Source organism: Melitaea cinxia, chromosome 12 (assembly GCF_905220565.1).
Source record: "Melitaea cinxia chromosome 12, ilMelCinx1.1, whole genome shotgun sequence".
NCBI classification, from domain to species: Eukaryota; Metazoa; Arthropoda; class Insecta; order Lepidoptera; family Nymphalidae; genus Melitaea; species Melitaea cinxia.
Genome location: NC_059405.1, coordinates 15,199,689 through 15,227,215, shown reverse-complemented (window position 1 = coordinate 15,227,215; position 27,527 = coordinate 15,199,689). Strand labels below are relative to the sequence as shown.

Genomic DNA, 27,527 nt, shown 5'->3' with positions numbered 1-27,527 from the left:
TTCTTTACATTTCATATCTACAGAAAAATCTCATAGATGGCGCTGCTTTAAAATTGTAAGCAGGATAGAATAGGAAGTAATAGAAAAATAAGTAAAAAGCAAATAAAAATTACCAATATTAATGTAATTTTCAAAAAGTAGTTTAATTATTTAAATACAATATTTAATCGGCAGTCTTTAACACCACGCGACTTCTCGTATTTGGTACAGAGTCGTCTTGTCTCCACAACTTCTGTCCGCGTATTTCTATTTCCTCATGCCACGCTTCTTGGGTTTTTCTAGAAGTAAATCATTATAAATTGCAAACTAGCAGCTTAACAATAAGTATAATTAGTTTATTAAAACGAACTCAATTTTAATTAGTCTAGTGACGATTGAAAAGGGCTTTAGCAGCTACTTCAAGAGTTTTTATTATAGCAAAAGTTATTGAATATCTTTAAAATATACCTAACTTAAATACTAACAATAAGATTTAAAATAGTGTAACTATCAGAATGTGTTAAGTAAAACAGTTCAGAAATCACATACAAAATAGGCTTACATCTCTTAAAATTTGGCGTCTATTAAAACAACTAATAATTTCCATTTTCATTTCAGCCTATCGCAATCCACTGCTGGACATAGGCCTCCACAAGTTCTTAATAAGTTCCTCCACAAGTTCTTCTAAGGCTTTTTGAGTTCCAAGATGATAGTGGAACTGTGTCATCCCTTAGTCGCCTCTTACGACACTCTTGGGAAGAGAGGGGTTGGCTATATTATTTAATGCCGTAACCACACAGCAGACTAATAATTATTACTAATAAATTATTACTAATATTTAAAAGTATATAACTCAAACCTGCAATTATCAGTAAGCGGGCTCGTATTAGGAAATATGTTTTGCAATAACAATAAACATGGCAACACTACGACAGATAAAAACTGTATCTGCTCCGCGGGCTGGTTGGCGCTTCGTCGCCTGTCCATCATACTGAGGGGAGTGTAGCCCATCTCGCGCTCTTGATCACCCTGTACAATATTTGCAAAGGTTAACTCATAAAAGTTTTTATAATTTGACACGTGAAAGCGAAAATAACAATAAGCGGGCAAATTAAAAATATTGGTATGGTTGCCGTAAGATCATTGCGACTATTAATAATAACTTTTAAAATGACCTTAAGGTTCATAGGATATATCTCGCTCAAGATCCGGAGCAGGCTAACTGGGGGATGAATTTCAACCTTATAGAAGACCACAGGCAAATTATAGGTACTGGTCTATAACCAGAGCATCTTGAGGATACGCTGTATTGAAAGCGGGTGTAAGGTCGGTAATGCAAGCAATGTCCTTGTGTAACTTGGTAGCCGGTTACCGGTACTACGGTAGCCGCTTACTATCAGGTTGACCATTTTTGAGACACTAGGTATAAGTAAATATTAATGTAAGTTTTTAATCAGTTTAGGTTTAGCCAAAAATAACAATATGTGAACAATATACCTGATTATAAAATTCTTCATAAACACATTCAGCTATACCTTTCGACACACCAAATGGCTTACAGGATCCAGATAAATCACTGGTCGTCATCAATATACCCTGTGATCAATATAATAATTGCTAGTGTGTATGCGGCTTTAGGAAAAATGAGCAAACTTCACGGACATGGAATGGAATAAAATTAAAATCTTGACATATCACAAGTTAAAAAGCAACGCCATTAAACTGTGTTTGCCATTACATTTACTTGTTACTGTCGTACATGTTGAAAGTAATCCAAACATTGGCGTTTCCGTTGACTCGTTTTTTTTTATTGAATTATGGAAAATGTCATAAAAAATAGTCTATAATTCTACGTTATGATTTATTAATGTATTGTACCTTTAACAATTTCCTATGAGAAATATCAGCCCAGTCAAACGAACATTCAGCCAACAACGGTGTCAGTTGAGCTCGTACCTTGAAAGTCGGTTAAGCTTAAAGTTTAAAATATTTTTATTTATTTACGCTTCATCCTGTAATATCCCACTGCTGGGCCTATAATAGGCCTCTTTCCCCATGTAGGACAAGGATCAGAGTTTAATCCACCACGCTGCTCCAATGCGGGTTGGCGGATATATTCCCTACTATGAATAACGATCGCTATCAGGCGTACATGATAACAACCGGGACCAACCGCTTAACGTGCTCTCCGAGGCATGATAGGGATACCCACAGGGACTGCACAAACACCTAGACCACGGCAAACATCTGTATGGCCAATACAAATGTTTATCATGTGCGGGGATCGAACCCGCAAACCGCCAACGCAACAACCACAAACCAGTGCTGTGACCGTTGCGCCAACGCGTCGTCATTATTTATTTACGAGTACTAAATACAATTCTAGGCTTTTATTTTCACAAAAATGTTTTTAAGACTTCTTCTTTTGTTTGTAGTTAGTCAACCTTTTAGACGGCGTTGTGAAAACAACGATTGATTGCTTATGATATGGTAGACGTCCTTATTTTTTCTGTCATTCATGTTACTTTTTTTCAAGAAATATGGGTGCTAACAGAAAAATAACTACTTAGAATGAATGGATAGATGGAAATCTAATATTGTTCTCTGTACATTACTTGAAAGTAAACAGCAAGGTCTGTGCACAGAATATTGTATTTAATCTCTTGCAAGATGCGGTCTCGGTCAGCTGTCGACAGCATACCCAATAAGTTCTTATCCTAGAATATTTGATATAATTTTTGAAACTTTCATGACCATTAGGCAGTTTTAAGTCTGCTTATTTGATGTCCATTATAACATGCACGTCAATAAGCATAAATATATCATTCATCATCATCATCATCATTTCAGCCTATCGCAGTCCACTGCTGGACATATGTCTCCACAAGTTCGCGCCAAAAAATGGCGCAAACTCATGTGTATTGCCCATAGTTACCACGCTGAACAGGCGAGTTGGTAACCACAGGGCTCGGACTGTGTATTTCAAAACCAGCAGTTGGATGGTTATCCCGCCATCGGTCGGCTTTTTAAGTTCCAGTGTGGTAGTGGAACTGTATTATCCCTTAGTCGCCTCTTACGACAGCCACGGGAAGAGAGGGGATGGCTATATTACTACCGTAGCCTCACAGCATAAATACCCTATTTTCTAGTTAAAAAGATTTTGCCAACTGAAATATGGTATTTTAAATTGGATTGAACAAAAAAATAAAATTACAAGAACGGTTTTAAATATTTCTACTTACTACTACTACTTTTAAGTTTGGATAAGGATTTTTACCTCAATGACCTTTTTAGCGAGAAAATAGTGATGATATTCCAAAATGGAAGATTTGTACATTTGGGCGAGAGGATGTTTGCAGAGGGATAGGAAGTTATTGTTGTATCCAGGATGGTCGAGGTCGTGACAAAGTCCTGCTAGCATTAGTGCTGCTGTCTGCAATTAAATACTTTTTGAATTTAAAAATATATTTAAGTCCAAATTGTGTTTGGTAATTTATGTTGATATTTATGTCTACAGTAAACGTATGTATGTATTCATCGTTTTAAACAATGTTTTGTAGTCAGCAATAATCCGCATCAAATTGAATATAGCGCATATTGACAAACTGCAATCCTAATCGTAAAGCTAAAACGGTAGTTTATATATTATTTTTCAAAAGAGTAACTTCGGAGTTTCTTGCCGATTCTTCTCTGCAGAATCTACATTCCGAATCGGTGGTAGCTTTACTTTTACAAAAATAATAATTTATTTTTAGTTTTAATTTGTAAAATGACGATTCGTAAGTGCTCTTGGTGTCTATTTGAATAAAGCTGTTTTTGATTTTGATTTTAAAGTACTTAAAACATTCCTACAAAATATTTCAAAGCCCACAGCTCTTTAAACATACTATTTGGATTCTGTTATCAAAGCGTGTCACATATTTTCCGCATGTGGAAATACTAAGGAGAATAATATTTGACTTATAAAAAAGGAGAAAACAGAGATGTTCATATCTATCTTTTAAGTATACCTATTATTTCGAAGTCAAGAGAGTTTTGTTTGTTTTGTCTATTTCTCACCTCGACGAAGTCAAAATATCCACTATTGTTGATCAATATTAGATACATGGTATGTGTGAAACAGAAGGCGTGTTCTGCATTATGATACGGATTATCTCTGTAACACTGCAGTATCGTCAACGCAAAATCCGCTAAAATATGTCTCTCGAAGTGTACATCGGCAAATGCTTCGATATACATGTAACAAACAAGCCCTGGCATGTCTTCCTTGCTGCCTTCGCTTATGTGGTAGTCATAGCTGTTGAAAATAAAATAACTAGTATTGAATAAATCTAAATGTAGACAATCATAGAGTATATAGAGTAATTGCAAACTATTATTATAGCTAAAGCTAGGTAACTTTTTTCAATGAACCAATAAAAAAATAGTATGTGTACGATTACAATAAAAACCTTCTAAAATTATTTGGTGGTATCATCATTGCATTTGTTTCTATTATTTCATCCATGTCATGTCGACACGGTGAAAGATGCAACTTCATCAGTTCACTGAGTACTTTGTTTAAGTTTTCCTGAAAAACTTCATAATGTTAGGATGTTTTTTATTTTATTTTACTATACAACTATTTTTACTAAATTTTGCTACGGTTCTAAACTCAAAAAAAATATAATTTTCTATCCCTAACCGCTACTGAGTATAAATAGGAATTGGTTAGGGGAACACCGGGCAAGACGGGGTGGTGGGCAAGACGGGGCATCAGGCTTTTCAGGTGATTTAAATTGATCAATCTCATTCGCTCTGCCATCTCGCTACTGGCCGCCACGACAGCTCTTAGTCACACGAGTACTAACACGGTGGCTATTCATTTATTTTAGTTATCGTCGAAAAGTAGATTTCGTTTGTTCGTATTAAAATTTCTTATATATACGTTTCGTAGTACATGAAACTTGTATTTAGTGAATTTTAAGTGGCACCTCGGTTAATCCTATTTACAGTATATTGCAGTAACAGGTAATAACTTGTTTTGTTATGAAACATTATTCATTTTTTTTTTTGTTTGAATATTAATGTTGAAACGAATCGACGGGCAAGATGGGGTATCTGATACCCCATCTTGCCTGACACGATTTTGATTATTTATATTTTTTTATATATTGTTTTAGGATGGTTTATATTTAAAAAAAGTCATATATGTTTATAAAAGAAACTCAGGAAGAGGAAAACGGTCAAGGGAAGCACTGAATAAGGCAATAGAAGTTGTTTTGAAGCGAGAAATGGGATATATTATGTTGGCTGCAAAAGTTTTCTTAGTCCCACAAACTACATTGGAATGAAAGGTAAAAAAGGCCAAAAAAGAATGTAAAGGTACCTTTGGGTACCAGTATTCTCGCAAAAAGAAGAAGAAGAGGATGGGCTTGATGGATTATTTATTAGACATAGAAGTCGGTTTTTTTTAACTGTAGATACTGTGGCAGCACCTCTTACAACAACAGCAACGAGCACTGCAGTTGTTGTTACAGATTCTGCTACTTCAACAGTTGTGACAACTAGTACAACTGAAATTAACACATATTTAAATTTGAGTCCTTCCCCTAGATTTTCTTATTGGCCTAATTTAGTGCATTAGCCAGCCCAAAGCAACTATTGCCTCTTCCAGTGACCAAGAATACATTAAAAGTGACAAAAAACGCGGTAAAACTACTATCATAACCTCTTCACCCTATAAACAGAAGTTGTTAAGAGTTAAGTTAAAAGAATTTATTTAAAAAAAAAATGCGACAGAAAAGTTAAAAAAGCAAAACAAGGAAATCAGACAGAGAAAAAAGGAGCGAAAACAGAAAAAGGAAGAGTAACAAAACCTGAGTAACAAAACTTGAAATATCAAGACTAAAGCCACAAAGAAATATAATCCAAAAAAACGTATTAGACAGTCGTCTTCTGAAAAGAGTGATGTTGAAACCGAAAACACTCCACGCTTACATTCTACAGGGTTATGTTTCGACTCCAAGAAAGGTTGGATTGCTTATTCTTCTTGTGGTAAATGGTTACATTATGGCTGCGGAGGAGTGGATTATAATGATGCCGAAGCAACATTCATTTGCGAGTTCTGCACTCCTGAATAGTCGAGAGAATGGCTATACCCCATCTTGCCCATTAGGCCCACCCCATCTTACCCGACCTATCGGGCATGATGGGGTGATATGTCATATTTTACATTTTGTTATATTATTAACAATTCTGTGGTGCTGTGTTCCTTATTTCAATTTAATATCTAAGATTGATAACTACAAGCCTGATAAGAATAAATATGATTATGAAACCATGAACCCCTACGATTTCTGGAGCTTTAAACCTTAACTACCCCATCTTGCCCGGTGTTCCCCTAATTTTATATTGCATAAATTACATGATATATTTTGCTCTGTTGCATGTTGTAGAAGTGCACAATGAGTGAGCAGTAGTTGATAAACACTTGAAATATCACTTCATCTTCTGAATCGAACGGCTGAGCATTTATTTTGTTCGTAAGTTGAACAACACCTACGAAAAGGGTAACCAGTGTTATTATTCATAATATGTAAAGTCATTTCGATGACCTAGTATCTACAATATGCCTACTCAATCAAAAGGACTTTTTGAAGGATTTTGAGAAGATATGACCGCACGTTATATACAGTAATATCTTATAAAAGTCCAAAAACTACAATGATTCCTCTCTTCCATCAAGTAATGAACAAACGAAATGAATAAACTTGCTCATGCGATGTCTACCATATCCTATTTTCCCCAAAAATATGTACCAGTTTCCTTCATGATATTTTATTTCGCCACTACATAAATTATTTACTAATAACAAACAAGTTTAAAAAAAAAAGATTAAGGTAATACATATATTTGTGCCAACTGCTTATTTTATGTGTGAGTTGTAGGAAAAAAGTGCAAAAATATTAAGCAAGAAGTGCGTTTTATTTTTATGATTAATATCTACGTAATATGTGACTAACCTATGACCCCCTTTTTGTCTATAATCGGTGATACTAAACATGATCTAACAACGGTGCCTGTGGTTGGGTCAATTTCTTTTGAGAATCTTGGATCTTTGTACGCATCCCTTACGTTAAGCGGCTCTCCAGTTTTAGCTACCAGAGCCGCTGGTGTCTGCTCTTGACTCAAGCTAGGTTTGAAATATTAAGAATGAATATTTCAAGAAAAGTGGTATTACATGCTTCAGCCAGTAATTTCCCACTGCTGGGGATAGGCCTCTTTCCCCGTGTAGGAGAAGGATCAAAGCTTAATCCACCACGCTGCTCCAATGCGGGTTGACGGGTATATTCCCTTCTACTTGTAACGATCGCTATCAGGTGTCGTACTACATATCTTTTTTTTTTGGAAAATCATTTCACACCAGATTAATACAGCTCGCTTCAGCCTGTAATATCCCACTACTGGGCATAGGCCTCTTTCCCCATGTAGGAGAAGGATCAAAGTTTAATCCACCACGCTGCTCCAATGCGGGTTGGCGGATATATTCCCTACTATGAGTAACGATCGCTATCAGGTGTACATGATAACAACCGGGACCGACGGCTTAACGTGCTCTCCGAGGCACGGTGGGGAGACCCACAAGGACTGCACAAACACCCAGACCACGGCAAACATCTGTATGGCCAATACAAATGTTTGTCATGTGCGGGGATCGAACCCGCAACCGCCAGCGCAACAGGTACAATCCATAGCCGTAACCGTTGCGCCAACGCGGTGTAATACAGCTCATGTAAGGCTATTGTTACCATTAGTAGAATATTTCATACGAAAAAAAATTGAGAAGAGGAATTTAATAGAATGCTGCAGACTATTTCTAATCGGTTCTGTTTCATAAAATACACTGCTCTGTGGAAAAACTCCGATGCAAAATGTTAAGTTCCATTGGGGATCCTGATAGATCTATCTGGATCGAATAATGCCCAATAAAATTGTATTTTAACGTATGAAATTTGAATAAAGTATTTGGAATCCCTGTTTCAAACACACAATAGTTCACAATAACTTTCCATCAACCATCGTTTTTTATTTGGATCTGTCTGGAACTTTCAGCAGAGATGATAACTGATTTACTTTCCTACGTATAAAACATTCCTCTTTATACAAAATTATATTTTTATAGTAGTTTCAGTTACATACTTACTTAATTTTTATTTTTTTCTTTGGTATCGTTGATTTTTCGGAGCCCCATCCATCATCCCACATGTCAGCTTGAAGATTATCCCCAACGCCATCTCTGTCTATTATGAAGAAACTGCTCCTCATAGCACCAACGAAAGATTTCACCACCGCCTAATATTTACTTTTTTTAAAAATATAGTTAGATTGTCTGTCGCGGTATTTCCTGATATGCCCTACCTAGTTAGAAATAGCTTAGAAACTACTTGTCACATCACGCTCAAATTAAGGACAAAAGGGACCACATGACAAACACCAGTTTTAGAATAAAAATGGTATCAACCAAATCAATAATATTTATGTATAATGAAAATAAATAATATTTATAATGAAAATAAATAAAACTCACCAACATGTCAGTCAGCATGGTGTCAATAGAAGCGAGGTCGCAAAAGTAATTCTGCAGTAAAGCACGTAACTCCTGGTTGAGGTGAGCAGAACGTTGCAAAGTAACACGAGCTTGTGCTTGATGTACTGCCGCGCCTGCCCAGCACGCCACACTAACCACAGTGTACACTATGTTCTAAAGATTATATAAGACTTTTATTACATAATGTAATAATGAGGTGTCATGTGGTTGAAAATATCAGTAGTTGCGATAACTATTGCAGCGTTGATTTGCACTTACGAGAAATATCACTACAGAAAATGATTAAAAAGAAGTTTCCTATGTTCTGCGTCATTGTTTGTTTTTCCAGCATACCACTTAACAGTATGTTACCAGTGTACACTATATTCTAAAGACGATACCACGACATTCGCTGCATAATGTAATTATTAGGTGTCATAGTGATATATAATATTAGTGGGCACGAAAAAGTTTGATAGGTACGTCGGACCATTAAAGCAACGTCCCATAGAAATCCATATGAGATTCATTATTTGACATCCTACACATAATAGTTGTAGACGGGTTTGTCATGTTTTATAATGTAATTTATTTATTAGAACGCTTTCTCTACAACTAAGGTAAGATATAATCAAAAAATAAAATAATCTTTGATTTATCCATTTGAATAATTATATTTCAAATTTCACTACTTGGATTAGGGTAATTATGGATATCAATTATTTATCTTACTGTATACTTCGGCGAAATAAACTAATACATTTTATATTATTGTCATAACATACGTGATCATATGGTTCGGCGTTAGATCGATATAGTTCGAGTACGGCGTAGCAATCACCATCTGGTTTAACAACCGGCATACAGAGTGCTACTTTCGCGTCTACCCACTTGAGACCTTCAGCAAACCGGCTATCGTGTTGTACGTCCTCAATCAACAGGTACTCCTTTGTTGCTGCTACATGAGCGGCCGCTACTTTACCTTCCTCTTTATTAAAGAGACAGAAAAAAAAAACATTTAATTATTATTAAACTAGCTGTGCCCTTCGGTTTCACCCGCGTTAATTTGTGGAAAAATAGCCAATGGCCTTCCTTGGTAAGTGGACTATCAAACACAAAAAGACTTTCGATTCGAAAAAGTAGTTCCTGAGATTCGCGCGCTTAAACAAAGAAACTTTTCAGCTTTATAATATTACTCGTAGCAGGGTTAAGCTTATTGGTTTCCTCATAACACTTCCTTTCAGCGGTGAAGTTTGTTACTAATTTTTAAACTAATTAAGTAACAACATCGGTATTACCAGCACAGATTTTTATACGCGACATTCCGAATAAGTTATACATCTTCTTTAAATTAATATTCTTAAAGTGTTGAGTTGTATATAGTAACGTTTGGTTTAAAAATTACATTTACAATAGCTATAGTTATAAATATATTTCACAGTGAAGTATCTTTACCAATGGGAATGTTAACCTCATGACGTTCAGGATTCTTGGTATTTTGCGTCATTAGTACAATCTCATTATTTATGTTGTTCACTATATACACGAATACACCTAGAACAGTTAAATATATTGGAAGCTAGCTTTGACTTCATCCGTGTAGAATAGGAATAATTCTATTATACATAATTTTTGCGAAACTTTAACTGGTTACGCAGCCTCCGCAGCAGAAACTCACAAAACAAAAAAAAAAAAAAAACGATTTTTAAACATTATTCATTAGTGCTCCACTCCTATTGGTTTTAACTTGATAATATATAGCCTATAGTCTTCCTCGATAAATGGGCTATGTAACACTGAAATAATTTTTCAAATTGAACCAGCAGTTCCTGAGATTAGCGCGTTCAAAAAACAAACAAACAAACTCTTCAGCTTTATAATATATATGATATCTACGGAAAATATCTTATGAAATTCATAAAAGACAAATACTGATTAAATTATGAGAATTTATCAGATCTCATAGCCTCTCATTGCTCATTATGAGAATTGGGTCTGCATTTGTCTATGTTTTTAGGTGGTTAGATAACTTTTGAAGAATGTTGAAGCCATAAATTGTGAGTGATGTTTCATCTATACTAATACAATAACTATATAAAATTATATATACACTAATACCTTATATATCTATATACTAAATAAATAATAACATTATACATACAATAATTATATAAAATTATTCCACTTTACCAGAACTATTTGTAACCGCCTTCAAAACATTTGCAGTTTCATAAAGTAAAGAGTCGAGATCAACTGTATCTTCTAAGAAGACATTAAATCTGTTAATATCCAAATACGTCCCTTCTTTGGCCTCGTCTTCTTTCAGACCTTTTCTCTCGATTTGAGCATATGGTGCTATCACGCGCCTCGTAACTTTGTCAAGTTTATCTGATGGAACTAGAAAGTGGGACTGCACTTTTGAAACATTGGTAGTTTTCTTGCCGAAATCATCTGATTGATGAATCGTATCGAGTCTACTTTTGACTGATTTAGCACTGCGAGGTACTGGATCAGTCATGATTCATGTGGTTCGCTTTAAGATAGTCGTAAAACCAACAACCGAAAATATTATGGTGAAGTCAATTTTGACGTGTTTCTGTCAAAGATATATTCGTTTTATAAAATTGATGACCGACTCGATTTTATTTTTATAGTAGGTACATATTTTGTAACTAGGTATGTCGATTCATTGAAAACAATAGCTACACATACATTTTGTACTTATAACAGATACAGAAAGTAAATTTATAACAATAACACTTCTCTAAAGTTTGAAAGTAGACAATAATTAATACAAATCGATTTAGCCTATAACATCCCGGTGCTGGGCCTTTGGGGGTGCCTGAGGAACATGGTGTGGAGTTCCTCGTCCCCCATCGAAAAGGGAGGATCCTCCAACCAGACGGGTGTTGTGTCTAGCGGGCTACTGCCCCAACGGTTGTTGTCGGATTCTTGTATAATATACTCAATCACTCTGATAACTTTGATAGCGCGATGTAGGATACGCCAGTTTTTCTCTAGTTTGTATGTCGCGAGATAGATGTCGCTACATGCCTCTTTCTCCATGTAGGAAAGGGAACAACCGCTCTGGTGTAGTGGTGCGGGTAGTCTCCTAAAACTTCCGAACTTGCGGGTTCGATTTCCGCTCGGAATGGATATTAGTAATGTATACAAATATTTCTTTACGCTTTGGATGACTGTCCTTGTGGGCTACCCCACCGTGACTCGCAGAGCATGTTAAGCCGCCAGTCCCGGTTGTTATCATAAATACTTGATAGCGATCGTTAATTATAGTAGGGAACATATCCGCCAACCCGCAGTGGAACAGCGTGGTGGATAAATCTCTAATCTTTCTTCAATAATTAATAAGTATAAACAAATAAAAATCTTATAACCTTCACAAACGATTGTCTGTCCTTACGGTAAGCAACTTAATGCTTGTGTTATAGGGTAACAACCGACTGTTGTAGCTAAATATATTTTTGTGATAAATATACATAGAAATAATTAATATGTAAATAAATAGAAACACTACACCCAGACTTAGGCGGGTATCGAGCTCACAACCCCCGGAGCAGAAAGCAGGACCACTCCAAAATGCGCCAACGGGCTAGTCGCTAGCTAGTGTTGTCATATTAAACAGAAAATATCTTTCACATAATCTGGAGTACCTGGCTAGAGCTTCTTTTCTTGAAGCTAGGATTCAACCTAACAGAAGATCACAGCTAAATAATACATCTTTTACGTTGTATTATATCAGTGCTAAGGTTGTCATAACTTCTCGGGAGGGTTGATGGTAGATTTGAAATTAGTATTGCAGGTGTCATAGCGTACGGTTGCTTATCACCAGCCATCCACCATATCACCTATCTTTGCCACCCAAGTTGTATAAAAAAACCGATAACTCAAACAATTTTAGATATGAAAAAAAAAACTAAGGTTATTTTCATTTTTAAATAATTAATGTTTAGTCAATAATTCGATATTTAATTTTATAAGTCTACCTATTACGGTTCTAAAAATATTTATCTATATTTTTTAGGAAATATTTTCATTTGTTAAGGAGGGGTGGATAATCAACGGCCATACTAATGGGGCTACTTTGGCACCCTTTGAGTAATTAATTGAAAAAGTGCAAAAATAAAAAAACTTTTACAGAAATTGTATTTTTATTTATTATCTATACCACCAATTCACTACAGACACCATTATTATATTCTAATGAGAATTACGTAACAGGAGACACTGATTATTTCATTTTTAATATTACATAAATCGAGAGTAGACAAAGTTCTGACTTCTGACATTGTGTGTTATAATGTAGTGTTTGTTGCTTTGTTAGTAGATATTTTTATTTTATTGAAGTTATATTCTTTTGGCGCGTTAGGGAAAAATAATGAGAGTATATTAAAAAAAAAAAAACCGACAACCTGATGTCAGCTACTGAAGGAAGAAGTTAGTAACGTGAAGTTAGCTAGCCAATGACGTATAACTTCATACGTGCGTACATAAGTACACACGTTCACACACACACACACCTTTATTTATTACATAAACACAAAAAAAATAGTTTATAAAGATGACAAATCTACAGTATACCTCATATTTTTATTTTGCATTTATTTTTATACACTATTTCTGGTTATTAACTTCGATTTCAAAAGTGGTCCTTATTTTGTAGACGAAAAATGTAAATTTTAATATCTAGACATGCAGATTTCACCGTGAACATCCAAATATAAATTGCTCATAGCAATGGCATTTAAATTTATATAATTACAAAAGTTTACAACGTGTTAGGATAGGATATATAAAATCATTGTATATAAAATGATTGTACGTATAATTCTTTACGTAATATATTACGCTTCAGCCTGTAATATCCCACTAGTGGGCATAGGCCTCTTTTCCCCGTGTAGGAGAAGGATCAGAGCTTAATCCACCACGCTGCTCCAATGCGGGTTGGCGGATAATAATAACGTAATATATTAAAATTAGTTAATGTGTAATCACATCTAACCACAAACTATACATATACAACTCGTGGTAAGATAGAAAAATTTCCATACATAATTAGGAAATAAATGATTTCATGATGGATATCAATTATATATTTACCATAATCCTATTTCTAAAACATTTAGAGCCTGTATTACCGATTGTCAAAAAAGTTTATCCAGAACATAAGCTACAAACTTTAACTAGGTAAAAGAGACCATTAGAGTCTGTTTCACTTCAATTAATAAACTACAAGTATTGTTTACAATTGTGACCAATGATCCATACAAATATAGTGAAATTCGATGTTGAAAGAATATTTAAACTTTTATCCGGTGGATACTGTTACCTCACGTAGTGATAAAGGCCACGGTCTTATATACAGGTCATGCAACTGAGCCCAATTTCAATGGTGAGAGATTATACTGTTACCTCACGTAGTGATAAAGGCCACGGTCTTATATACAGATCATGCAACTGAGCCCAATTTCAATGGTGAGAGAGTACGGTAATCTCGTAACTTTTCGTTCGCGTCAACGCAACACCGCTGTACATGACAGCTATCGATGTGTGCGGTCACGTGGTGCGGTGTGCACTGTGCCGACGTACCCCGACTACTGTTGTTGCACGACCTGTGTATAAGACCGTGATAACGGCAACAGGTGACATAGATCCTTAATTTTCTTAAGCATGATTTGTGAAAATATTATAAACATTCAGACAAATACATTTTATATAAAATCATATTATAACTAAGATCATAAGATTATTTGTAAAAAAAAAAATTAGTGTTGAAGAATTGCTACCAGCTCTTAGTCTTAAAATAAATAATCCTAATCGTCTCAACCAAGTGTCAGATAGTTTCACTAATAATAAAGATAAAATTGGTTAATTATAATCTTGAGCATAATACATATCACTATAATATAACATTTATGTCTAAAACAACATCTAGATGTGGGAAAACACTTATAACAAACGCAAGGTCTGTAATATAGTACAAGATATTTAAAAATATATCATATTATAGGTAAACATTCCATTTATTCATAATACTTCTATGTCGTAGATATATAATAATTCACAAAGAAAAAAATTCATTTATATAAAAAACAAAAAGCAGACAACTGATGTAATTTTTAATATATTTTTTTTTAGGTCGGCATACAAGCGTACGACTCACCTGATGGTAAGCGATTACCGTTGCTTATAGACGCCTGCAACACCAGAAACATCGTAAGCGCGCTGCCGACCCAATCCCCAATCCCCCCAGGAGCTCTAGTCACCTTACTCACCAACCGAAACACAATACTGCTTGAAAACAGTATTATTTAGCTGTGGTCTTCTGTAAGGTCGAGGTACTACCCCAGTCGGGCTGCTCCAGATTTTGAGCAGGAAATTCCTGCTGTGTCCTACCTCAGTTGAATTTATTTAATATTTTTGTGTCTTTGTTATCTTTTGTGTCTTTGTTATTTGCTGATGGGGAAAAACCCCATCAGCAAATAACAAAGACACAAAAGCGAAATTAGCTTGTTTCACAGAGTAAAGTAAAAATGTCTATTTTAAAACATTAAATAATATTATAAGGTAAACCTAGAAAAATTTAGTATACATATAGTATATACTTTATTTTTTCTTTGTATTCATGTTGTTTATATTTACTACTTTGTTTTAAATTAAAGGTTTATCATTTAATGATGAATACAAAAATAATATCAATATTTATTTTCTACTTGATGAGTTCCAAGAACAAAATTATATCTCAGAAATTGTCGAATTAGAGTAAGAACCTCTGTGGAAGTACGTTCATCAATTTTTTCCTAAAGAAAAACAATATATTCATTATGTTAAATTATTGTGTCCCGCTAGGGTTAATTTACTATGTACTACAAATAAATAATAAAAAAATATTTTTTTTATCTTTGACATAAGATTTTGTTCTTGATACGGAATCCCATTATTTATTGTATTCAGTGTGAATACTACATAGTATTATTGAAAGAGTACTACTCTCTTCCATTACTATTTATTTGTTCAATCTAACATTTAATTGAAATTAGACATTTAATAAAAGTACCTTAGAAACTGTGTCATTCTCTCATTGGCAGGAGTTTTAAATAATTAAAGTATATTATTAAATTAATTGTGACATGGTTTCAAAAATTTCAACATTGTGTTTTTATGGCCATGTTATTGGCTTCCTCTCTTTTTTAGTTGGCGGGCACTCGGATGTGTTGACCTGGAAAATCATACAAATTCAAATTAATAACAACATATGAGTAACATTTCATGTTTATAAAATATATCTTAAGACCCTTCTCCTATACGTAGAGAGGCTTATGCTCAGCAGAGGGATGTTACAGGCAGAACCAATTGATCAATCATATATTACAGGTAAGGTTGTTGATTAAGTGTTTTTTGACTTAATTTACATTGTTCAAAATAGAACTTGCTATACTTATGCTTTTAGCTACTCGTACTTTGTACTTTGCTTCAGAGGCCGCTCGTGACATTTTTTGATGGGGGTTCACAAAAAAATATACGAAAAACTAGAGCTTACAATAGGAGATCGGACAAATTTTCAGAAAGCGTTTTAAATTCATATTAATAGATACTTATTTCCATAAAAAATAAAATTTTATTTATTTATATCCTTTTAGGTACATACTCAAAATCATGTTTTAACATTGTTTGTTTAAAACTCCCGCCAAAACGCCACGTTATGTCATCTGAGAGCGCGTGACGTCACTTGTGGTAATAACAATGGGCGCGTTCCACCTAAGGCCCACAAAGCCATCGATCACGACAGCTGAAGTTGCCGTTTCTTTAACGTAAAAAAACGCCGCAGGCGTTGTGGGCGAATTATATAATTGGAACGCATCATTGGGCGCTGTCAAGTATTAGTTAATAGTTGTGTGCTCGCAATATTGCGGCATGGTGAAAACATGATGCGGGCGTTGCGGACACTTAGTGATCCCACAAATGACGTCACGTACTGTAGTTGGTGTTTCAATACAGATTAAAAATATTGTAAGTATCAACATTTTATTTCTTCATGTAAAATATTTTAATGAATTATGTTGAATTATTATTCGATAAATAATCGTAAAACAATATATTTATTTTATCTATGTACATTATAGATTTTAATCTGATTACTGTCCGATCCCCTATTGATTTATTTGCATAGAAAATCTATTCCGTCCATGCAGACACCACTACAGGCACCAGCTCCAAACACCAGACACAGAAAACAAAATCATTTATTGCTTTCTTCACAGCCGCACAACCAAAGGGTTTTGAAATATTGTTAAGATTTAAAAACACGCGAAAAACATTTAGTTTTTATACTACATTTTTGAGTAAGTAGTAAGTACAATTACAGTTCTAGGCACATTTTGAGTATTTTCACAATTTTTAATAAAAGATACACTGTATTGTTCCATTTTTAACACAAAATGTCGCGCATAAATTATTTTTATTACTTATTTAAAAGAAAATCTGCAAAATAACTGAAATAGCTGACACGTTTGTTTGTATACATCAGAACGGTAACAATGCATTTTATCCCCGCGGCGCTTGGCACACCCCGCAAGCCCGTCCGCCCGGCGGAACTGCAACGTCGCGCTGAGCGGTGCTCCAGATTAGGCTAATTTCTCATATGAAATCTTTCAGTTCGTATCCGGACAGAATGGCTGTACTTAAAGCACTAGGGAGCAATTCGATCAACTCTAGTCTTATATACGAATTTCACCAAACCGTGGAAGTATTGGCCTCACATAATGAGGTAATCCTCCAGTGGACAAAAGCTCAACCATCTTAATGCCACTACCATTTGGACAATTGCGCTCGTGGGTAAGGCAACGTACACGTGCAACCCACAATGCCCTTTGGGCAAACCAAACCGGCTGTAGACAGTCCAAAATGACATTTACGGAAGTATCACTGCATCTATCGTGCCGACTGCTCAGTCTAAACCGTCTGGACATCAGAATAGTTGTTGGCTCGATTACCGGCTACATGGCACTCAATCACCAACTATTGATTATGAATGCAACGGAAGAAACAGCCTGGCTGGCTAACATGATCCTGGAATGCGAGGGAGTGGTCGCACACCGGGCAACCATCTTAGGGAAATAAGGACGCTCCGAGAAGCCTGTGAACGCCCCAGGAGGCTTCTGAGCTTCTGGAAGGAGCTGAGCTGGCTGAACTACTCAGCCCTCTTTTCACACATAACCGACCATCTTTGTGGTCCACCACCCAAAATTTACTTCGCATCGTCTTGTCTCTTTTGCACTCATTGAATACAGTGCTAGGAATTATACTAAACTTCGTATCATTGGAACACAATCACTGGCGCTCCACTCGTACAACTTAATGCCAAATGTACTTATATAATAATACACTATTATATACGCATAGTAGTATAGAAATAACTTAATATAGTATAGTATTTAATATAAAGATATATAGGATTTAAAATTACACAGGTTATATTTGAAGTGGGAGTGTACTGTACCAGCACTATTTAGGACGAGCCATCTCTGCTTTGCTTATAAGTACTCACATGAAAACATTAGACTAACAAATTTGCAGATGCCTAGAAACAAAATAATACTATATAGTTTAGAAGAGAGGTGGAACAGAAGAATAAACTTTGGAATGACAAAAAAGTCAATAATACTGGTCAACAAAATTTTGTAACAAGAAAGGTGCTAGCTAATTTTAAATTACCAGGAAATTAGGATAGGAATTTGGCTCCATTAGTAACTAAGTTAATATGAACAGTATTTTGGCTTTGCCATCGGACAACAAGACAAAGTGTGGGTTCCATATATCTGTTGTGTTACATATGTGGTACCTCTCACTGGATGGGCGAAAAGATCTCAATCTATGCCTTTTGAAATCCCTATGATTTGGACGGAACCAACGAACCACTCATCTGATTGTTATTTTTGTCTTATTGATACAGAAGGTATTACAATTAAACAAAAAGTAAAATCAAGGATCCTGACCTACCAGCAGCTAAAAGACCAATTCCTCATAGTGAAGATCTACCGATACCAGAACAACCTCAAACTAGCGATTTGGCCGTTACGTCAAAAATTGAATAAGAGACATTGGATCCTGATTTTTAAGAAGCTTCCTCATCTTTATCTTATGAGCCAACATCTTCTATTACAAATAAGTTGTAACAATTACAGAAACAATAAATAAAATCATTATGAGAATATCCAGTTTCCTCAATGGACAAACCAATATTCATAACTCTGAAGATGGGCTTGGTACCTTAATAACCTAGAATTAATGTAAAATATTTAAAGACTAAAATGGAATATTGATATTATTCAGCTTTACAAACAAGAGATTAATTTGTAAGAGATCTTTTTTAGTGATGGTCTTTTCGTTGTTTTTTTTTTTTGCAAGAACATACATGTCCAATAAATTATTAAATTAATGAATATAGTATTTACAAAATACTCACCGTGTCAACTGACATTTTTCTCTTATTAGTAACACTATTACCAGTGGTACTGTTGCCGTCTAGTTTGATCCTCTTCATTTGCCCAGACAAAACATCTGATGAGGGTTTTAACCTCTCACAGTTTGAATATGTCTTCTTTCTGTTAATATAATTATTGTTGATTATATCCAAGTCTGTCGGCGAATTCGCGTTCGACATACGGAATTCGTTTAATATTTTTCCTCTGCCAGAATCTCTGTATTTTCTCTGTCCATAAGGAACGCAATATTGGTGAAACAAATCTAAAAGGTCATATCTAGATTTCTTTTGCAAATTTTCTATTCGTAGATGCCTCTAAAATTAACAAATTAATAGGTATTAAATATACAAGTAAACACAAGTACTTCGGTTTATTTTGATAGCACTACTGGGCACTACATACATACCTCTAGGATGATTTGCATTAACTGATCGTTCGACAGTAGCTCTGGATGTAACAACATATCATATGGTAGAGCCATTTTTGTTAATCTTTTCATACATGTTTTTAAATTAGAAATAATAATAATAAAAACACTATCTCTATAAGAAAACAGAGATATCCGCGCAATATTTTTTTTTTTAATTTATTGAGAGCTGGATTCGAGTTCTTCGCTCTCCGCAATAAAATCATTTGCAGTGTTGACAACTATTGAAATTTTTTTTCCCTAAATCTTTTGACAAAGTCCCTAAGTTAAAAAGAAACCCCACAACCTAAAATTGAAATTATTTGAAAATGTCAGATATTTTTTATTAGTTTTTATCTTTTAAAGGTTTTTAAAAAATATGATAAATTGTTTTGTGTATTTTGCTTTAGCACATTCATTGAACGTGTCCTTTTAAAAATTGATAATTGAGAAATCGTTATTTTTTAATGATTTTTTGTCATCATCAATCAGCCTATCGCAGTCGACTACTGGACATAGGCCTCCACAAGTTCGAGCCAAAAATGGCGTGAACTCATCGTGTTTTTTGTATTAAAATATATTAATTACGCTCTGACGAATTAAGAATTCCCAAAAAAAAATACCCTAAAATATTTATCCCCTAAAACTTTCCCGTTTCTTCTTCTTCTTTTTCTTTGAAGACTATGGCTCCACCAGCTTTACGCCGATGATTTTGTAACAAGTGCTAAAAGTGTATTGAAGTCCGGAGACAGGGTCCGTTTTTGACAGTACAATAGTGGTTTAAGCCGCTTAAACTGCGGTTAGTTGAAAATATTTTACATGATTATTTGATTTTATTTTTTGGTAAATTTTAATTTTATATCATTGATTTTAATAAACTTAGCTAAGACAGCACAAAAAGAAGATGGCACTAAAGTTAGAAGAAAACAAACACTAACCGGCCGCGGAATGTTTTTGGGAAGCATATCATATACAGTTCATTTCAGACAGTTAAAAAACAAATGATCGAGAGATCCTTCCTCCAAGCCACATTCACATAAATAAAACCACCCTAAATTTAGGGGAAATTGTCAAAATTGACAGTCCATAATAACACAATTGGCGCATTCCACCTAAGGCACACAACGCCATCGCCCACGAACGCTAAAATTACCATTCCACGAATGTAAAAAAAGCTTCGGTCGTGGGCGAATGTTATAAGAGGACTGCATATTTGGGTGCTGCCAAGTGTCAGGTGTCAGCTGTATGCTCGCGAAATAGCGGCATGGTGAAAACATGCAGCTGTGGGGGTTGTGAGTAAATATTTCGCATGGATTGGAGTGTAGTGTGCAAGTATATTATATAGACTACTACTATACTGTACTAACGCTATACAGGAGTAAAATTTAATTCAACATGGATTCTTGGGAATTAATCATTGCGTTTTTGAATCAAATGAGAGATAAAATTTACAGTTTGAATTTGACAGTTTTTTTTAAATTCTCGCCACGTTTTGATGAAAGCCAACTTTGACCCACCTATATTTTTTGGGCAACGTGGTCGCAAACAGTGACGTCATCTATGAGGCCGAGCGATCGCTCACGTAGACCACGGGCCTTAGGTGGAACGATAGAATAGGCATTGCAGGCGTTGCGGATGCTTAGTGGATCGCGGCTAATGTAAACGATTTTAATCCTTTTCCAGCGATTTATTGTTACTCACCAATGAAATCTTTATTTTAACCTAAAGTAACACAAATAATAAATAAATGATTTGAATAACAAAGAATGAAATTCAATTCTGAAACAACAAATACTAATTTAAAATTTTTTGTTTTGTTTCTTAGAAATTGCTAGGTAGAAATTGTAATATAAACACATGGCAAGAAACATGTACTGTCACTTATGTCAAGCGCAGTAGCTGGCTGTCATTCCGCAGGCTTCGATTGTTTGCTTCACTGTTCTCTAATATTTTATTTTGGACTCTTGACTGTGTTTGTAGACCCGCGTTTCGTTTAATAATTTTTCCGGTCTCACTCAATTTTTTTTTTAAATAATAATTTCGTGTTATCGCATTTACGTTCGTTTATATTTCTGTACTAATAAATAAGAAAAAATATCGCAAATAGTGTAAATACCTTCATGTTACTAAATATTTGTTTAGGAACAGCTGTGCTTAGTTGAGCAAAAAAAATAGCGCGCCAATGCCAAACGTCGCCGGGAAAACGCCGATGTGTACAGTGGACAGGAAGAGTTATGTTTGGTGGGACTATGTTGTTTCTCAGTGCCTTAGCCATCGGGATGATCACAGGCTTGCAAAACGTCACCACGGAGGTGCCGACGACGGAAAGTGACGGAGGCTCGACTGTCACAGAAGGGATGGGGCTGCTGGAGACGACAAAAGCGTCGGTCGCGTCTGACTTCGTAAACGTGACGATCCAGGAGCGGCCCTCGATGTGGGACATGTACCTGAACCACTGCCCCAAGTGGCGTCCAATAAATCACGTGTTTTTCCAAGCGGCTAATGTGTTCTTCTTGTTGTCGTTCCTAGCCCCACACACGCCCAGTGGTCTTATTTGGCTGCGAGTGGCTCTGGTTCTGGGCTGTGCGTTCTCCGGCCTCTGGGCGTGGAGTATAGAGTGCTATTTGGATGCTGTTGTGTGGAACAGTGCATTTTTCATTATTAACTTTGTATACTTTGCTGTGCAGTTTTATTTGATGAGGCCTATTAAGTTTCATAAGGACATTGAAGAGGTGAGTCTTAATAATTGTTTTTTACATTTTAACAATATCTAATTATCCGAAAAGTAATCTTTTATATAACAAACTGTATTACTTAACATTATAAATTATCTAAAAAAATACTTGGAATTAAACAAGTGTGTGAGAATTAAATAAAACAATTAGCTTAGTTATTGTTTTAAAATAAATGGTATTCTTTTATGAAAAAAATAGGTTTAAAAAAACATTATATAGTTACCTAATTTTATAATGAATAAAGTTAAAGATTATTTTCAATTCACAAAAAAAATATGTGACATTGATTCCTGAGTGTAATTCTTTTACAATGTCGTCATCATAGTCAAATATATCTCTATCATGATACAGAACTAATGCAGATTTATTGCTCTTTTGTATGTGTTCAAATATTTGATCCGTTTATCTTATCTTACTGATTCATTATTACACGACTTTACAAGTCTGATAAATTATTGTTTTTGAAATATTTTCAATTTACTTTGACAAGTAGTACAATATCAAAAATTACTCACCAGACCTAGATTTTAAAAAAATCATCAAAATGATGACATAAAAACATAAACCCCATAAAAGCTATAATTCCACTCTAATTACTTTAAAAATTGTAATACTCTTAAAGTTGTTTTTGTTTCCTGGGGCTTATTTTATTTCAATTTTCCGCATATTTTTGCAGTGACTAGCATAATTATGAAACCCTCAAGATTTGTCTCTATAACTGGCCGCATTTCTCTTAATTTTCAGTCTAGTACAGTCACTCCAAACCAAATCATATTTGTCACCTTAACATAGTATTTGTATATATCTAAATGGAATGGTATCATGTTGTAAAACCCTGTGATAGGGTCATATATCCTTTATAAAACATCTAATCATCCTGATCTGATTGCTATGGAAAATTGTTTGGGTAAGCTAACACGGGCTGTGTACTCAAACAATAAACACTTTCAGTGTTGAACACCTAAAAATTCTATGAAAGACGAGTGGAAAAAGTTCCACAAAAATCATATGAAATGCTGCTAAAGAGGCTGATTGAAGTTGTAAAAATTAGACGATTACGTACTTAAAAAAATTGAAATTAGTTACTGTAAATTCAAAATTGTTATTCCGATTTGTTTGGTGTTATGGAATCGTAAATAATTCGCGAGTTAAGTCGATTTTGGCGATCTATTTTTTAATTATATATTAAGTAGTTATAACAATGTTAAGTAATTTCCACATTTTAATATTTAAAAAATTGGTCAAAAATTTTAATCTAAAAAATACCTAGTAATCGTATCGAAATCGAAGACGAATTATTGATTTGAAAGAATTTGTTACTAAAGCACTTGAAATGCCATCTAGTATAAACAATATCCAACTAATAATTTAATGTTTCAATAATTGATATCGCCATTTTAATCAACCATTCGTAGCTTTTGATCTTTCCAAATATGTCCTAAAGATAATCATCTAATAATATCAGATCTCGGCAAATTGTAATTTAAAGTAGAATTATAATTTAAGCCGTTAAGTTATTGGTAAGTTGCCAGCGTCTGTTTATAGGAACGACGCTTTCGTTTTGTATATACATAGTTTTGATTTTATGTCACTTAAAGCGAACGAAACCCACAATTTGCCAAATGATATTCTTAACTATGGGTTATTCGTCAAACCGAAATGCTACAATACTATTATTTAGTCTTTATAGACGAAGGAATCATAATATAAACGTATTGTTCAGTTCAACGGTAGAATGCTATATACAGGTAATATTGACAACACAATCTCTATTAAAGCTAAAGTGCTTTTTGACATAAAAGATATTGGCCATAACTGTCGGAAAGCGCTATCTATTGTTTTACTTTGACTTAAGTATAGAATATGAATACTACGACGACGCGCGACGCCTTGTTTAATGGATCTAAATTTTTCATTGTAATATGCTTAAAATTTTAAAGTCCAACACATCTAGAAGTTGATTGATTCAGCTTGTAACATCACATTGCTGGGCTAGAAGAAGAGTAGGAGCATAATTCACCTCGTTACTTTACTTTGGGTTGGTGGATATATTCCTTACCATGTATAACGATCGCTGTCATGTATTTATAATACAACTAGGACCGTAGGCTTTACGTGCTCTCCGAGGCATGGTCAGGAGACACTAAAAAAGGAAACGAATATTTGCACAAATACAAATTTCAATCCCGAGGGGGAGTCGAAGCCGCAACACCGAGTCCGTTATCTAGAAGTAGGTCACAAGAACTGAGATGGACGTCACTAAAATTTGGCAAGTCAACAAACATTTTGCTCAACAATGAATCATATTGGTTTCGAAAGCCAATAGATATGGTAGGGATATACGGTGCGCAATACGGGTCTTTCAATTGGTGTTGGATCCAAGTGAAGAGATGTGATGGTTTTAATATAGCTTTGATACTATTTAAATCTTAAACGGGACTGACTTTACATAATCAATTGCGGCATTAATCTGTTTGGATCTTAATTGGTAACAGGAAAAAAAGTGATAACTTTTTAAACTGATGAAATTTTTAATGAATTTTAGGGTCCGCAGTTATTCTTCTCATAGCATCAGGTTATTCGTTGTTGTTGATTTTCACAAACGGGTGAGGTTCAATGCAAACGATCGCGGAAATGCAACTGCGCCCCCGTGATTCCGCCAAGGCGTGTCGAAGGAACACCCCAGAGGTTTTAGTCCGTGCGACTCGGACATACCCTCCAGCTCCCCGGGGTGTAGGCATCCGTAAGGGATTTTCTCTGGATAAAAAGAAAGGTTCAATGCAACCAAAAATTTAGAACATCTTAGTAATAACTATATAGTGTAAAAATCGTAGAATAATAGTAACCGTGGTTTGTTATTTAAAAAATCCTTGTAAAAAGAATAACAATGTTTTTAAGCGTAGCTAGATCTGTTGTTCTGAATCCTCCGCTCAAATCTTCCAACTTGGAACTTCAAGTCCTATTTAAGTTATTGCCTAATCTGAGACAAATATTGTTGTGTACGTAACTAATTTGTTTCTACCCACTGCCACTCTCGTCTAGTCACTAACTAATGTTGTAATCTAATGGTATATATGGAAGTGAATTTCTAGATTGTGATTATTGTTTAATTTATGCTTTTAAGTCGTTTTACTGACGACCATGTCATGTATGTTTACTAATTTTATAAAGCTAAAGAGTTCGTTTAGTCGAATGCAGCCAGATACTACTGATTAGTATTGGAAATTCGTTGCCAGTTTTTGATAGCACATTTATCGAGCATGGCACAGACTATATCACGCTAATGAGCTACAAAGCGAAGCTGGCAGGTACCATAATGACATTAGCATTACTGATGAAGTTATGTTTCTCCTAATTTCTCGCAGGCGGAGCCACGTGTGGCAACTAACTTAATCATCTTTTAAACGATTCTCAATTAATGTATCATTGACATTATTGTGACTTTAATTGCGAGATAAAAGAATTTAACGATCTTCAAAATTACTCGTGACCTATTCGAGTGTCTAGAACGTCCATATGTTTGGATCGGATTTCAACAAAATCCCGCCCCATAGCCGTAAACTCGTTTACGACAGGAAATAAACTATATCTTAGCGAGGAAATGACAAATCCGCCGGCGAAAGGTTCTAAACTCCGGTGTGTAACGTTCAAGTACTGACAACAAGAGCAATATCAGCTATGCCCCAGTGTGTAATTTATAATGAATTAGTCACGCTCGAGATCGGAATGGTGACTTTAAAGGAACCCTATGACTGAGATTAATGTGTACGTGTAATATTTCGTCTTATCTTCTATCTATACTCGTATAAATAAAAATGAATGTTGCTAAGCGCATAACTCGAGAATGGCTCGACCATTTTGGTTAATTTATTTTTTGTATGTTCCTTATGGCTCACGGTAGGTTTTAATACTAAAAAAATAATTGTCCATTTAAAAAATTCCCTTTTTGTTGGGTAGTCAATTTCCTGAAAAAGTCTTTACAGACTATATAATATTTTAGTGCGATTTTTTTGTCAAATTTACGTGGTAAAACTGCAGGGGTCATAAATTTGTTTAACAGTTTTCTAAAAAAAATTGTATTTAAACGATTGACACGTTTTCAACTTTGTTATTAAAATTAAATTCATAGGTGTTTTTCGACATAATTTACATGAGTCTGAATTTTTTTTAATTTTAATAGACTAGGTAATCTGACTGGATTGACCTGGCGTTGACATTTTGACAAATACGTTGACACGTCGACAATATCACAAATTTTTAGTCAATATTTGCTTTTTCTTTTTTTCTTTACTTAACGAATATCCAAGTAAAAAAAAAATGATTCGAATTATGATTTTATATAACTTAAAAAACTTGGTTGTCTACTTTTTATGAAAGTGTCATAATCATCAATCGTTCCTATTTGATTCTGAGAATTTAGGAGGGTTAAAGGGATAGCAGGCTGAACGATCTCACCAACATATTAGGAAAATGAAAAGAAAAATGTGGAGGCGGCAAATGAAATATAGCTTTGACCGACCACAGTGGGATGGTGTTAAGTACTATGCAGAGGGTACGATCGTAAATTTGAAGTCATGGCTTTTTGGTAAAACGAAAAACCGTAGTTTCGAAATTTTGTAGTTTGTTAGTAGTTGTGTTACTAATAAATACGAAAAATATATAAATACGATTTCAAAATACTTTGATTTTTAACCGACTTCAAAAAAGGAGGAGGTTACTCAATTCGACTGTACACGTAGTATAAAACAAAGTCGCTTTCTTTGTCCCTATGTATGCTAAAACCTTTAAAACTACGCAACGGATTTTGATGCGGTTTTTATTAATAGATAGAGTGATTGAAGATGAAGGTTTATATGTATAATACATGCATAATATAGTAGAGGAATATTGGTAGTTTTTGCAACCGTGCGACGCTACCGTGGGTCGCTAGTATATATATATAAGAAACCAAGATCTGATGATGAAATCCCAGAGAAATCGAGAGAAACCCTCGAAAATCGTAGAGACTACTAATGCGTTTGTTAATTTTTCTCGTCTACTTATGTTGTATTAGTTGTCGACGTAATTGAAGTCGGTTTTTTTTCGTTTGCGAGCGAACACAATAATTATTAGTGACTGTGCGCTTAACTTTTGTATATCGGGTTCTGACAAATTCTTATGCGATATAAAAATACGGATAATGTAGTCGTAATCAACAGCTCGAAGTGCTATAAAAAAGCAATAAAGCAATAAGGATGGAAATAAAATTATGTAGTTCGTAGATCTGTTATCGCTGAATCGATATTTATTGGGGAAACATTTTTTGTAGCTATACATGGAAATTATGAAGATACATG

General features: G+C 34.7%; 3 protein-coding genes across 3 annotated transcripts in view; 1 reads left to right on the top strand and 2 right to left on the bottom strand.

Annotated features, from left to right (window-relative positions):
* Positions 1 to 103: 103 nt before the first annotated feature.
* LOC123658438 (cAMP and cAMP-inhibited cGMP 3',5'-cyclic phosphodiesterase 10A-like) lies at positions 104 to 11,066 on the bottom strand. The gene is made up of 15 exons (XM_045593861.1): positions 10,739 to 11,066; positions 10,004 to 10,102; positions 9,334 to 9,536; positions 8,549 to 8,722; positions 8,165 to 8,313; positions 6,984 to 7,153; positions 6,386 to 6,519; positions 4,431 to 4,549; positions 4,039 to 4,276; positions 3,257 to 3,412; positions 2,595 to 2,696; positions 1,858 to 1,935; positions 1,477 to 1,575; positions 839 to 1,008; positions 104 to 278 (listed from the first exon to the last, which is right to left on the bottom strand). The coding sequence occupies exons 1-15, from the start codon at positions 11,064 to 11,066 to the stop codon at positions 164 to 166; spliced, it is 2,334 nt and encodes a 777-aa protein (XP_045449817.1). The 3' UTR covers positions 104 to 163.
* Positions 11,067 to 15,556: 4,490 nt separating this feature from the next.
* Positions 15,557 to 19,684, bottom strand: LOC123658389 (ashwin-like). The gene is made up of 3 exons (XM_045593819.1): positions 19,457 to 19,684; positions 19,032 to 19,364; positions 15,557 to 15,785 (listed from the first exon to the last, which is right to left on the bottom strand). Exons 1-3 carry the CDS (start codon positions 19,547 to 19,549, stop codon positions 15,726 to 15,728), a joined length of 486 nt encoding a protein of 161 aa, XP_045449775.1. The 5' UTR covers positions 19,550 to 19,684; the 3' UTR covers positions 15,557 to 15,725.
* Positions 19,685 to 21,705: 2,021 nt separating this feature from the next.
* The window catches only part of LOC123658159 (blood vessel epicardial substance-like), a 63,787-nt gene continuing 57,965 nt past the window's right edge, over positions 21,706 to 27,527 (top strand). Inside the window, exon 1 of the mRNA XM_045593597.1 lies at positions 21,706 to 22,188. Coding sequence (XP_045449553.1) covers positions 21,706 to 22,188 — 483 coding nt within the window. The remainder of the gene's footprint in view (positions 22,189 to 27,527) is intronic.